Source organism: Anabas testudineus, chromosome 1, assembly GCF_900324465.2.
Source record: "Anabas testudineus chromosome 1, fAnaTes1.2, whole genome shotgun sequence".
Lineage (NCBI taxonomy): Eukaryota > Metazoa > Chordata > Actinopteri > Anabantiformes > Anabantidae > Anabas > Anabas testudineus.
The window spans coordinates 9384205-9399835 of NC_046610.1; the positions used below are offsets into that span (position 1 = coordinate 9384205).

Consider the following 15631-nt stretch of genomic DNA (forward strand, 5'->3'; position numbering starts at 1 on the left):
TGCTTTAAGGAATTAACATCACGATTGGAATTTAACTTTGTGCAGTTAAATGTGTCTGTGTGTAAGATTTGGTAGAAAAATAGATATAAGAAAAAAAATAGATAGATATCCTCTTATTTGTCACCTTTGCAGTATAATTGAGCTTGTGCATCACTTGTATATAGTTAAACGCTCAAAGGAACAACTTATAGTTCGTTTTAGGTCTATCACATCAAACTCTTCTGTTCAAATGCGCTGTGCAGCATGTATGTAAATTTAAAATATGAGTCTTTTAAGTCTCCACACACACATAGCTGTTCATAAACAGCATGCATGCTTACGTTTATGTAATTGCTGTACAAATGGGCCACGTTCTTGAGATAAATATCAATAAACATTTATAGAGTAAAAGAAACGCCTAGTGCCAAAAAGAGAATTCCCAGTACTGCTAGTAGTGCTTATTATAAAAAGCCTCTGTCATAGCAAACCTAAAGAGCCGTTTATTTTTTTCAAAGGGAATTTCCAGCTTGTTTGTGATTTATATAGATTAAATAGTTCTAGTTCTACATAAGTCTAAAGCAAAAATAACAGCTCAAGACAAGTGCACACGAACAAAATTTTGAACTTTAAAGTAATGTATCCAGACAACATAAACAAGAAGTAAATACGTTATTCTGTGAGCTTCTTAAAGTAAAGCATTTGAGCAGAAGCTGTTTAGAGTGCAGGTGTGCTATGAGTCAGCTTGGGGCTAAGTTGCGCCAAGCTTAGACAGGTGGAAGTGCTTTATTTATATTAGATTGTGCAATTTAATACCGACACAAACTATGGCCTCAGACTTTACCCAGTGGTACAGTCAACATCTCTTTGTCACATCCTCAACACAAGATAAATATTTTAAGCTCTGCAAAAGTTGTATTTCAGCACTTTAAGATTGGATTATATCGTGCATCTTGTGTCCACACCTCTGGTTTATAGTCATTGTGTTTTTAAAACTTGGCACTGCGTTCCCAAATTACATCAGGGATAGAAAATATACCCCAATGCCTCTTTGTGTGCAACATCCTCTTTGGCCTATCATCAAGTTTGCATTCACAGGTTAAGATAGTTTTAACTTTGCATGGTTTGGTCAACTTGTTTAGACTGTCAGCAGTGCTGATAAGGCAATTAAAGTTCTTGCCTTACCCAGCCTTAGAGGGGATCAATTCTGTCCTTTAGCATCAGGTGGCAGGCCCCTACATTCATTATTGCCTGCATTGCCCCCCCCCTAATGGGATTGGATTTGTACTTATGAGTCAACAGGACTATTACTGAATGTCAGTCGCTGAAGCAATTGTCCTCTTCCGCCAACTTTCTCCTCTGCCTCTTTCTGCAATATCTCAGTTTTTGCCAGCCTGTAGGAATCTTTCTCTTTAGTAAAACATAGAAAGACAAATGTAATCTCACAGCGGATACGAAGGGATTTCCAGACTTTACTTTGTTACAGTAGATTATTCAATTTTGGACTTTATGGCTGATATCTCTCTGTTTGAAGGTATAGTTATAGTAAGTAAGGATAACAGAAGAAGTGGTGGTGGTCTATGCTGTTGAGTATTTCACACTGTTTGCTCCGTCTCCTTCTCACTTAGTGATTCTTTTGATTAGGTTTGAGCTTGTGGGTGGTAGTCCTCCAGGGGGCTCATTAGCTGTAATGACAAGGCCAAGATTTTAAAGTAACCAGTCAAAGACGTAGTTAGTGGCTAGTACCTACTATGCCTAATTCCTTAAAGCCTTCAGATTTTTACACTTATTGATACATCAGGTCGTGCTGTTCCACGCAAGGCGACTTCTAAAGAAGCACTTTCTTTCACTCACTGCAAAAAGATAGGAGCACTGCAGAGAATACTATATAATACCTTCCGTGTGTGTGTGTGTGTGTGTGTGTGTGTGTGTGTGTGTGTGTGTGTGTACGCGCCCCCTTCCTTCCTCTTTCACTCCCTTGCTTTCCCTCTTATGTCAATTATGCCTTAGGATCTGGCTCTGGGGTCTGGCCTACATAGAGGCGTGCAGAGCTGACTCTAAACTAGCTGGGAGGGTTGCAAATGACTGCCTCGCTTCACGCTACATCTGATGACAGGAAGTCAGCAGAAACTCATTCAAAGTCACTGGAACTTTACCCGAGGAGATTGTTTGATTGGAGTGATTTGCCCTGAATTGTGGCCCTAACAAAAGGTGTTTTTGTCTGAGATTAAATAGATCCCTAGAAATGAAGAAGGGATTAATTATTCATAAGGTGCAAATGGGTTGACATTGGGCTGCAGGTCTAATTTAACAGTTCAGACTGAGTACCTGGAAATCATTGCTGCTGTACTTTCTCAAACCAGCAAAATTAGCAACATACAATGAAATGCACCATGATTTAATAGTTATGGTTAGTGAGGTGTCGCTATAGAGATGTTTGTCATTACGTGGTCTCACCACAATGAGTTTTATATTGTATATGTCATTTATGATGCGTTTTAGATCTGATTAGATTAAAGTTTGTTATTTCTACCGCTGTAACTCTTGAACAAAAGAGTAACAGATATTTTAATTTGTTCTATGAATGTGATTTACAGTATGTCGAAATGCAAGTAGTTGTTTTAGACAATGTTAGACAAGGGTGCACTTGCTATTTTCAGCTGAGTCTAGAGCTGCTATAGTTAAGCACACAAATCAACTACGAGTGGTACGTTGCTGTCTACAACAACCAAAAGCAAAGAGAGAAAGAAAACTACTTTAGAAATATATGTTTCATGAATTCAACTGAGTAATGCTTTTAAAATGCTGTTACAGCACTGGTCTTTATTAGTGATGCTACACATGGACTTTTTATAAACAGCTGTTATATTGTACAAGAGAAGTAAAGAATTATCATTTACCTGTTTTTGAACAGCTGTGTACAGTATATTTAGATTTCTGTGTCAGGACAAACCCTCCAGATAAAGTAGGCCAACCAGTTTATGCGGAAGTCTATCTAGTAGTTTGTTGGATATAAAATACCATTTCTTTCTACTCTGTTCGTTTTGGCACATATAAGTGACAAGTGGACACCAAGAAAACCAGCAGCACTGGTTTAAACAAACATGAGATACTGTAAGCTTCTGTTCAGAGACACAGTGTCAGTTTTTGTTTTGGTTTTATTTTAAATCTATCATCAGAACAGACCTGTCAGTTTCTGTTGTTGAATCTCACATGCTGCACAGACATCATGAGGACCAAGTTACTCTGATCAGTCGTCTGACATATCATGTAGCTATTGTTTCCATGTCGTGTGTGATGGTTTTAAAGTAATACTGAAGGGCTGAGGGGGGAAAAAACTAAACTTACCATATTCTATGTCCCTTTTTTACCCTTACTCTTGTGGTCCAGTCTTTCGCTACTTTCATTTGTATTGTATAAACTGATACAGCCTTATATTCATCCCATGACCATGTAATTGTAATGAAACCTGTCAAATCTGAATTGATATTTTTTTCCTTCCACTACAGCTTCAGCACTGCCTACCAGTGTATCTACTACTCCCCAGAGCACACAGCCAAAGCTCAGGAGGTACTCAGCACCATGAGCCTCCTCCAGCCCCTCATCACAAGTCTAGCGGACCAGCTCCTTCAGGCTGCCCAGGAGCGCTCCTCAACTGGACTTAGGGATGCACTCAAGAGTCTTTCTGACAAGGTAAGGCAATCCTCCACCCACCTCCATCTCAGCTGTTCTTTTGTTCAGATTTACCTCAAATTACTGCAATACACAAAGCACCTCTTTTATTCTTGAACATATCACCAAACATTGATGAGTAATACCTCAGCCTGAAAAGCTTTTTAGTTTAATCTTTAACTGTGGCAAAAGGTTTATTTAAACCCATGCTCAGGGGTTTTGCCTCTAAGCTTATAACCAATAGTTTTCCTGATGGAGCTGAAATCTGAGGGCTATTCAGGTAGATATATTGGCTTAAACTGACTGCGACACTAAATGTTTACTCTCTCACAGGAGTTGCCCCATAAGAGTGGCTTGGTACATTACCCGTTCTGCTAAAATCCCTCTGCTCGTTTCTGGGAAATTTACACAAAATAACTTTAAAAATGTTAAATCCAACAGTTGTTTAGACGCAGTTGTACACACACATGCATACACTGAGCAGAAAACCTCAGAAAAAAATCCATAACTCATCATAAAACTGCCAAAGTAACAAAAGTGAATAGCAGCATGGAGGTTTATAGAGTTGAGGTGTTTTTATCAGTATAATTAATGAATTACATCTGGTGCTGTCAGATTGCAATCTGTTGTGGGAGAGATTGTTTTTGCCACAGTGGAATAGAGCCCAATCAGCCCGCTTAATTGGTACATTCGCTCTGTCACCACTTCCTCTCATCCTTGATTAGACACGCACATATTGGCCAAGTAAACCCCTGGCCTGGTCAGCACAAGCAGGGCTGCTTTCTGATTAAAGTCTCACACTGTGCTGTATGTGTGCGGTTGAGGACGGTGGAAGTGTGAAACTGTGTGTCTGTTTGTGTTTAAACACTGATGTTCAAACAGACATCTCTCTCTAAGCCTCATATCCTCCAATCATTAATAACACCACATGCATTATATCAGTGTTTTCTTCTGCATTTCTGATCATCTACCACAAACTATTTTTACCGACACACAGAAATGTCATGCATTACATCCACAGAAACACACACACACACACACAAACCACAAGCACATGTTCAGCTGTAATCACACCTGCAGAAACAAGTTAAGTCTAGTCTGTTTTGTATGCATAACTCGAAACTCCCAAATCTGAATTAGAAGGCATAAAAAAACAGTGCTTTTAATAACTTATTCATTCAGCACTGCCAAATACAACACTTGTACTCATACCCCTGACCTTTAGACCTCACCAATGCTCTCAGCATGAGGGATTCCAGTCGCTTACCATCCAGCTAGAAGTGCTGGAGTATCATCATCTTCTCTGCCAAACTGTACAGGAAATTCTTCCCTTAAGCTACAAGGATACTCAATATCAAGTGGTTAAGCAGAAAGTGGTACACAATGATGATATTTCAATTTAGGCATACTAAATTGCATACTTCCCAAAATGTTGAACAGTTCCGTAAACGTACGTACGTACCACTTAGGAGAAAAAATGTAGAAAAGACATACCAACACTAAAGAAAGCAATACTCATGCGTGGTCAAAATGATATTTGATAATCCATCTTACAGACATATAAATAAAGGTGAATACAGGTGAGTGCATTTCTGCAGTGAGTGTGAAGTTTCTTCAATAAAGACAGTGAGTCACACCTTCAGAGAATCTGGGAAAGATGATACATCTCTAGAGAAAATCAAGGGAATGTAAGAAGCTTTTTTATCAAGTACTTGCCGTGTCTGACTGTTTCCTTCTTGCTTCAGACCGCCTGACTCCAGGCCTTATTCAATATCTCACTCTGCAGTACTTCTGGGCACACTCTGATTAGTGTTGGACACGGGCAGATGTGCTGTTGCTTCTCTATATAAATGATGATGACTGTGTTGATGAAGATAATAATAATTTCATTCTAATGATAATCACAGTGAAAAGGCAATTGCAACGCATTTTCCATCCTTTCAGCTGTGTCCTAGGACAAGTTATGTGCCTCTTCCATAACCGTTACCTGAGAAGAGCTGTGGGTTTGATCGTCTTATGTGTGATTATGTTAAATTATATAGTGCATAGAGGTCATATACAAAATAGTGAGTAAGTGTGGTCACAGACAAGTGCTGTTGGAATCTGACCAACTCTCTCCATTCACCTCTCTACTGAAGCTGCATCGAGTGGAAAAAGCTCTATTTGTAATTCAGCCAAAATCCAGTCATTCTTCAGGGTAAAACAATTCAAAACCGTATGGGCTGAATAGATTCCTACAGTTTTCTTCTTTTTTAGATCAAACATGACTTATTTTTTTGCCGTCCACAGAGAGTTTTTTCTAGCTTGCACTACTGCTCAGTTACGATCGCATCATCAGATATATTGAAGAAAGACTAGCAGCAGAATTTCTCCCAAGGGAATTAGAGCGTTTCAGATCTCTAAAACAGGTAGGTGTGGAAGAGCTGCTCCGAGGACTGGTTTTTACACGTGGAGGAGCGGAGTTGCTTTGGTTTAGTCTTGGTAAGAAAATGGAGTTGCAAGGCTTTCCTTTTTTCCCCAAAGGAGTGCATCTTTGATTTTTCACTTTGAACACAATATCTATATGAATGCTGCAGAACAGTGTATCATTTGAATGTTTTCAGCATTTCCCTGTAGATTGTAATCTTTGAGGATACAAGCTTGTTACTGATTCAATATTTAGGAATGTAATGGAGTGAAGAGTTACTTGATCGATATGCTTGCTTGTATTGTAAACTAACTTCTATCAACATTAAAAATACCTCAGTAGCATTTAAACAGAAATAGGTTCGCTTGCATAAAAAAAGGTACTGTTTGAGTTCAGGCATATTCAAATACATGAGTTCTATGACCCAGTAGTTGAAGTGCAAATATGACCCAGATTGTTTTAAATACAGTACATCTCAGAAAAAAATGAATAATGCATGGTCTCATATATTGCAAATTAACATTGAGGTCAGATAAGCACAGTTCAATTTGAAAATAAATTTACATTTTCAATTCCCAGTTTCTGTGAAGTGTTTTGGCTACTGAATCAAGTGTGGCTCATTTTTAAGTAATTTAGACATTTCCATCTTTAAAATTATGTTTACTTCTTTGTATATGATTGTGTGCATTGCAAAAAAGGCTTTCCAGTAGAAATGCCTCTTCTCGGGCTATCGCACGTCTTCTTAGTCATAGATATTATCTTGCACATCACAGACTGACAGTAATGTAACTCATTTAGATCCATACAAGGCAGCTAAATGAATATGACATAATAGAGGGTAGATTAGACTGTTTTAAGAATGTTTCGTTATCTACCCAAACACCAAATAGACCATAACAGAAGACCATCACATTAACAGAACAGTTAAACCAGGCTTAATTGGACAAATAATGTTGTTTTTAAATTACTAAAACACTGTATCTGTGTCAAAAGATGAAAACTGTTGAAGATTCTGTTTCTGTTGGGTATTAGTTTAATAAATAGAGATCAGTATGAGGTGTCCAATAACATTTTTAGTACATGCGCAGTTTGTATTTCTTTATAATGGACACCTCAAATCTTAAACTTTTATCTGACTCATTACAGAAGTGACAAAAAAGCTTTGTTAAGCTTATAAACAGTGCTTATTTATACCTACCTTTATTTAATTGTTTGAACCATTTCCAGACTGAACATACTATTGAACTCAGCACTAGTCAGCACTAAACTTCATTATGAATGACAATAGATTAGATTGGCGCAAGAAATGCAGCAGAAAGACGATGGCGGTGATGATGATGATGATGATGATGATGATGATGATGATGTCGAGTAGGTGCTAGGAGATGGAGATACAAACCCTTCCTACTATCCATCATTATAGGAAATGTCAATTCTATACTGACCAAAAGTGGTGCTGGAGGCACTGTCTAGGACCCAGAGAGAATTTCGTAAGTGTAGCCTGATGTGTTTTACTGAGACCTGGTTGAATCAAAACACTGAAGACTCCTATGTGGATGTGTTATGTAAACAAGAGATGGTGAAACCCTGGTCATATTACTATTAAGGAGAGGATGTTGTCAGGACATTAAACTTTTAGCAGTTGGTCTCAGACCATATTACATTTCCAGGGAATTCAGTCATGTCATATCACAAAACTTGTTTACATTCAACATAAAGCAAATGCTAATGTTGCATGTGAAGTCACTCATGAGACTGTTGCCAGGATACAAACAATTCCCTGGTTATAATAACAGGAGATTTAAACCATGTGACTCTCACCTCACAACTGACTGGATTTTCCCAGTTTGTCACTTGTCCTACTAGAGAAGGTAAAACACTGGATCTACTATATGCTAGTGTCAAGGAGGCCTATACCTCTACTGCCTTACCACCACTCTGCATGTCAGATTGCTGCCTGGTATTAATCCAGACCTGTTATAAACCCTGTGTACTGAGGCAACCTGCAACCACCATCACAGTCAGGAAATGGACTCCTGAGGCTGTTGTGTCTCCAAGGGACTGCTTTGAATGCACAGATTGGAACATATTGCTGGGAGCAAAAGGGATGTTTCCCAAATAACACGCCCTGGATCAGTAGTGAGATCAAGACTATCCTTAAACAAAAAAAAGCAGGATTTTGAAGATGGAGACAAAGAAAGGCTCAAACATGCCCAAGCATGAGCTGAAGAGAAAATTGAAGCAGTCAAAGAAAACTTCAAAAGTAAAATAGACAACCAGGTACCACTGGGTGATGTGGACAGAACCAATGAACTTAAGTTCCTCAAACACAGATCCAGATAGCATATTTCCTAGGCTGCTTAAGGACTGTGCTGCTCAATAATGTAAGCCTCTACAGAGGATCTTCAGCCTTAGTCTACAATTGCTCTGTGCAAAACATCTTGTATTGTTCCAGTACCTAAAGTAAAGTTTCCAGCTGAACTACATGACTATAGGTGGGTGGCTCTCCCATCCGACACTATGAAGGTCCTAGAGAGGATGATTTTGCATCTACTGAGACTCGAGGTTAAACACACAATAGATCCCCTGCAGTTTGCTTACAGAGAACACATGATGCTGTCCTCTACATGTGTCACAGTGTTTTGTCTAAAGTTATGTGAGGATTATGTTCTTGGTGGTGCCAGCCTACAAATACTGTATCTAGACGACTTACCTCACTGTGCTACATGACTGAAAGATACATGAGATCCCTAATCCCCACAGCCACCAGGCTCTACAACAACATAGCAGATGATTACCTCCTACTTTCACTATCTACAAGACTACCTGAATTTCCATTCAGGGACTAATAAAGTTTATCTTATATTATCCTATTGGTCAAATATGATGCTGTCAGTATTACGAACAAAAGAAAGAGAATTTGTGGTGAGATATTTCATATACTAAACTGAAAATTGTTGTGGACAGCTGCTACCTGGTGCAGTTCAGTATCTTACACAAGGTCAATTTGACATGTGGCTTAGAGGAACCAGGGATCAATTCACTGATTCTGCAGATTGTGGACAGCTAGGTGACCAACTGTAACACAGTTGCCCTAGGCTTGGAAATTCACCCACAGAGGAACAAACGACAGACATGAAAAGACCTTCCTTGTTGAACTTTCAAAGCTTCACTTCAACAGAGTGCATTCCAGACCTTCAGTGGCCCTAGTCCTTTGATAGTGATGAGACTCACAACCCTCCAAAGGACTAAAAGATAAATTTGAAGTGTTAGCTGGCTATATAATGGATGATTGTGTAAACGAGACAATGAGAAATAAAATTCAATCCTTTGCTAAAATGCTGACAGTTCATTTTCACATACAGCTGTTTAAAGGGGTCACAGGTTAACATTGCTTAATTGTAAGGGGTCGCACAGCAAAAAAGTTCAGAACACCTTCCTATTAACATCTACACAAAGCATCTCTAATCCCAGGATAGGACTAGCCACAGTTCTCTACTTCTTTACTGATTATATGATTACTGCTACTTCAGAAAGTAGCAACAATCTCATTCACTATTCTGTCTACATCAGATAGGTATGAGCAAGAAAAGGCCATTTATGTAGGAAATACGTATATGTATATAATGACCTTGTGAGTTTCTTTTCAGAGAGGTCTTTGTCCATGTGTTTTTGCTAGAGTACATTTTACTGTGGTAATAGAATTGCTTATTGCAGTACTAACTCAATTACTCTTGAGAGCCCTTATCATTTTAACACAGTGTCGGCCATGAGTGCTGCCCAGATCGTCATCATCTTACAGTAGCTGGTGAATTTGCGATCAAAGGAGGCTCCTCAGAGAAGCAGGCGGGTGGAGGAGTAATTGAATTGTTTGTTGTATGTTGCTGTTTTTGTTTCTCACTGTCTCTGCTGCAGTAATGGAGAACAGCTACGTTATGGTGAAGGGGAATGAATTTTTCCTTGTTTCTTTTCTCTTTCTCTGTTAAAGCTCACTTCCACCTGTATTTGCTTTCACCTGCTCACCCTGACAGTGTAATAGTGCCTTTCTGTCTCTCTCACTTACTGTCTTTCTCAGCACATAAATTTGTTGTGCTATCCCACCACAAACTTGACGTATTTCTCTTTCTTTTTTTTTTCAATCTTTCTTTGTCTCTCTCTGCTGCAGACAGAAAATTTAGTTCACACACTTAAGGATGAATTGGTCAAGAGCGCACTACTAGCACTGCATGCCGCACAGCCCGGATATGTTTCCAAGAACCAGAAGCAAACAGCGGTGCAGGGAGGCCAACATAAAGGCCACATCCATCAGGGCAGTGAGCAGAATCAGAGCCCAGTCCAGGAACTTCCAGGCCACAGTCCGGCCACACTGGTCACTGAGAGCATAGTGGTGTGTAATAATGTGGAAGGATCACAAACCACAACCAAAGGAGAAAGTGTTTCTTTTCCTCTGAAGCACCAGGACTCCATACCGCACCATAAAGAGTATGATGAGGAGGAGTGGGTGAGTCAGATTACGTTTCCAACTCATTAAGAAATTTGTCAAAGCGGTCACTTTTTATGGTTTTGATACTTTTACTGCTGGTCTTCAGACATGCAGTCTGAGCTACTGAACTATTACAGTTCAGATAAACAATTTTTATAAGAACAAATTTTAATTACTGGGGAAATTAGATTGCATAGCAAACATTACTTTTTCTTTTTCGTGAGTTTTTCCTCAGAGTTTAAACATTTCATCATGACAAACTGCAGAAGATTATTGAGTGGAATTCTTGTCACCTAATCTAAGCCAAGCTGCTTCTTTTCACTGAAGTGTGTATCACTGTTGGTTTATTTGTGTGTCAGGACAGCATCTGCCGCATGACAGCAGGCATTTATCATGATTTCTGCATGCCAGTGTCTAATTATCTCTCAAAATATTCTTCACTATTATAACAGGTTGAAACCATATTGTTGAAGTAACAAAGACTACTTACTGCAGATGGAAATTGGCTATTAGCTAAATCTTACCCAGTTAATCTCTTGCAAGAGATTAAAGTTTCTGTACACGATCCCTGATAAATAAATGTGCTCATAACAATTCTAATAATAACTTACAGTGCGCATATGCACACTCTCGGATTGTCATATCTGTGAGGAAATCTATTTGTCAGCGAATAGTTGAGCTCAGGAAAAGAAAGAAAGCTGTAAATAATGGCAATGATTAATTTCAGAATATCCAGATCCAATTTTCTTTTGACCTTTTGCACATGTTTTTATCGTGTTCGCTGTGTCAACTGTTGTTATTCAGTTTTTTGTTGCACATTTTCATTTGAGTCTAATTTTCTCAAACACAGAGAGAGATCGAATCAGTGAGGGTGATCTAACTGCTGACTGTGTATGCGACTCTTTTAGGACAGGGCGTGGGCCAATGTGGCCAAATGTCTCACTTGTGTAATTGCCATGGTGGATAAACTCCTGGAGGACGACAACAGCAAACAGGAGCCAGTCCCTGAGCAGCAGCTAGCTGATGTCATCACCTCCCACAACCTTGGTAAATGACTGTTTTTGTGAAGCACTATAATCACTTTGTTTTGGTGAGAAATGTTTTAAATGTGGTTATTTCTGTCTTAAATGAGTGTAATTTGCACAATAGTAGGAAAGTGACCATCAGTGGAAAGCTTGTTTCATTGTTGAAGTCTCATTATGTGGTACTGTCTGGTCAGTAGTGAAATGTATAATCCTCTCCACCCACTTGTCTTGGTTGTAGTTCAACAACTTAAAGGCTTTGCTTTACTGTAATAGACATCTGTCCATCCCTCTCCTTTCTACTTTCATCACTTTCAACCAGAACTGGTATTGGATTTGTGATTTGTGGTTAGCACTCCTGCCTTACAGCAGGAAGGTCTTAGATGTAAAGTAGTATTGGCTTCAGTACTTCAATTAGGTTTGTGAGGCCTACATGTTATTATAAACATTATCTGGTTTGTTTTGTTTATTATGCCATATATCTTGAAAATAAAAGCTATTGTGATGCAGCCTAGACTATTTTGTATTTATGTAGTATAATGCAGAATTGACTTTGAACATGAGCAGCATATTGTGATAGCATTATATCATGACTTCTCCGACCCTGTTCCCTTTTCAAAACAGCACCTATGTTTAGCTGAAGTAGAGCCAGTGGCCCAAAATTAAAATCAATAAACTAAAATAAAAGGAAATGATGCTGAACAGTCAGTGTTTTTCAGTGTGTCTTCAGCCTCAGTTGAAAGGAGTGACACAAGACTCTGTTGATTAAGCATTAGAGAAACTTAAATTGTTGCCAGAGAAGTGGATGAAAGCAATATTTGATATGCAGAGCCATTTACTGTTGATTGCAAGCTGCCCAGTCTTCCCTTACGTCCAATGAAATCCTGCCTCAAGCTTGTGTCCAGACAAGTGCCCAGCCTTTTACAGCTGCCAGTTGGCACACAGAGCAGTGGCATTAGTCTGACCAGGAGACAAGAGGAGGCTCTGGGTATGTTTGTTTGTTTGTGTGTCTGTGCTTCACAGGCAAGTACACTTTCACGCCTCTGTGGAAGTGTCAGTGCATTTGGATGATTTTCTTGTGTCTGTATGTCCAAGTAAACAGGCAGGTAAGAACAAGGCCAGCATGTTCAATGTTCAGTGTGAAAGATAAGGCCAACCCTCCAAGCACCTTTATTAAGATGCTGAACAGGTTCAGAACAAGTGGTCATCTGCTTGTCTAAATACAAACATGGATGGAATAATGAGAGATGTCTTATCTCCTCGCAGAGATTGGTGAGGCCCAGACTTTTGATGACAGGGTGTTGTGGTGGTTCGGATGTTTGGACAGGAAGACTGACAAAGAGATGACAGCAACAGTTCTGTTTCCTAGTTCTCTGTGCATAGGCAGTATTTGAAGAAAGAGATAAGGCATGATTTCCTCTGACAAGGCAAGGTCAAGCCTGATGTGTTCTTCGTTCTTGGTCGTATCCAACCGAGCTAGTGTGTATAAGTGCGTGTTTGTGTGCATGTTCACACTGACCTGACTTTCTTCTAAAAAAAATATTTCAATATGTTGAAGAATTTGCAGTATGGGAAAACACTTTGAACATTTCCTTACCAACACTGCCCCCTGTTGGCTAGTGAGGGAATTATGAGCTACTTGTTCTAGATTGAGGAAATGCCTAAAAGACTGATAAAAAGACATTCAGTAGCACTCAGACTGATAATCCTTCGTGTCTGTATTGAACAAACCTGTTAAACATTCACAACGGTAGTAAAAATATGTAAGTGAACCCTGCATGGATATAATTAATGACTGAATATCCTTTTGCAGCAGTAAACTAAAACAGTAGCTGCAGATTAGACCTTCATAATGTTCACACAGGTCCAGGACGGCTTCAGCTCCAACATATTTAATATATATAATATTATTCCAATCCTATGGTTCAGCTTTGGGGCCCACGTAACTATGTTTTAAAGCATGGTTAAAGTAAAACCATTCCTTATTTGCTTTATTACTAATCTGTAGGTCTCTCCTTCTCTCTAAAGAGCTCTTCCCTTTCCTGCTCTAGACAGACTAAGCTGCTCATCAACCTAACATTATCCTACAAGATAAACTTGGGAAATCGTATTCTCCCCTCAATAGGGGCAAGCTGTCCAGGCCGAGAGGCAGCAAACAATCCCCAAATTCCCCAAATCAAAACTCCTTGTCCATCATGTTTAACCTTTGGGATGATAGTGCTGCATGATTTTCCCAAATTATTTTAATCTTCTTTATCTCACTGTTAATCTTCTCAATTTAGAGACATCACTGCGAAACTAATGAAGAAACTGTTTGAGATTATTTTTGTCATCCTTTCCAGCTTTCAGTAGTTCCCGAAGTTCTAATCCACACCATTAATTGAACTTGGGTTTGCCATGTCCTGACTTTATTTAGCTTTTATTCATTTTATTAGCCTAGTTTCACATTCTTTTTCAAGCTGACACTTTAAATGTTTGAATGTTGGATAGTGCCTTGGTGTTGTAGGTAAAACAATATTTGTTCATAATTTTTACTTAAATGAATATCTGTAAATTCTTTTAAACACAAGCACCTGCTAATGCAAGAGATTTTTAATTATTAGTCCTGCCCAGCCTTTACAGTTTTATAACACTAGTTATGTGACAAATGCTATTTGTATATAATCTGTGTATCATTTGTTCATTTGTTTTTCAAAGAAATTCAATTCTTACTGTGTTGCATTTATTGAATCAGTAACTTTTCCTGCTCTGTGCTTTACAGTATAAACTTTACAAACATAAATATGCAATAATGTTTGTGCCTTGAGTCCTGGATTCATGACTTATATGTTTAAACACAACACAGTTACTACGGTTATTTAGATAAAATTTCCTCGAAACAAATAAACCAATGATACATGGATATATATATAGTTTTTCTTTCTTATAATTCCTTACCATTTCCAGGAAACCTAATTGTCTGAACTAGTTTAACCTCAAAGATAAACTGCTTTCTTATCATGACTCTCATCCCATCTCTCCATCCCGTGCTTTCTAACAGGTGAGTGGAGGGAGCAGCTGTGTCCTCCGGTGACCAGGTTAAAGGAGTGTGTGATGGAGGTGGTGGAGAAAGCCAAGAAAGCCATGACCTTTGTGCTCCTGCAGGAGGCAGCCTGCAGCATACCGCAGGGCTTCCTCCTCCAACAGAGGAGAGACGTTGTCTTCAGTCAGGCAGTAGGTGGCAAACTGACAAGATAACACCTCCATAAAAGTACTCTGAAGTATGTTGCAGCATCTTCAGTAATTCATTTGTTTCAGTTCATCTGAGGTGGAAATAAAATAAAATCCACCCCAGGTGAACTATGACAAATGTGTGTTTTTGTTTTATTTATTTATGTGTTTAAAGAAATCTGTTGCAACTTATCTTATCTTTCACTTTGCTGGTGCAATTGTCAAAACAGGACAATTCATTTTAGCCAATTAAACTGTAAATCACTATCCACATACAGTATATACAGTTTAAAAAGTTCAGTCCTGTCTAAACAATAGTTAAACTTTCAACCACACTTTAGTAAATGTTCACATACAATAACTAATAAGGGACAGTGGCATATGGGAGGAAATGTGTCTTTTTGTTTCTATGTTCGTTAAATTCGTAAACGTCATGCATTCAAAGCAAAACAGCCACATACAAACAAAAACAAATATAGTATGTGTTTACTTCACAAGACATTTAAAGGATGAAGGTTTAAAACTATACAGGCTTTATATTTTTATGTAAGGCAGCTTTTGCCAACAAACTCAACTCTGCTTAACTGTGTGTGCTAAGAACATTTTATAGTAATTGGATGTGTCTTTGTTTTTTTTTAAGCTGGCAGCCTTGGCCTGTGGTTTCATCATGAAGCTTTACGCAGGAATCCAAGACAAAGGCTTCCTGAGGCAACTCCACCTGGTTGGCATGGTGGCCCAGTTTGAGAGCCTGCTCAGCACATACAGTGAGTAAATCTACGAATTAGTAACAGCGACCTCAAAACCTCCAAAGAAGACGGGTATTCATTTGGTCTGACAAGGAAGATCCTTATGGGGTTGATT

At 38.8% G+C, this 15631-nt stretch overlaps 1 protein-coding gene across 6 annotated transcripts in view; it reads left to right on the forward strand.

The window, feature by feature from the left end:
* The window catches only part of inpp4b (inositol polyphosphate-4-phosphatase type II B), a 124981-nt gene that overhangs the window by 93117 nt on the left and 16233 nt on the right, over window positions 1-15631 (forward strand). For all 6 annotated transcript variants that reach the window (XM_026359898.1, XM_026359897.1, XM_026359899.1 and 3 more), the window contains 5 exons: window positions 3486-3669; window positions 10221-10556; window positions 11447-11585; window positions 14601-14773; window positions 15411-15534. In XM_026359898.1, the coding sequence (XP_026215683.1) occupies window positions 3486-3669; window positions 10221-10556; window positions 11447-11585; window positions 14601-14773; window positions 15411-15534 (956 nt within the window). The remainder of the gene's footprint in view (window positions 1-3485; window positions 3670-10220; window positions 10557-11446; window positions 11586-14600; window positions 14774-15410; window positions 15535-15631) is intronic.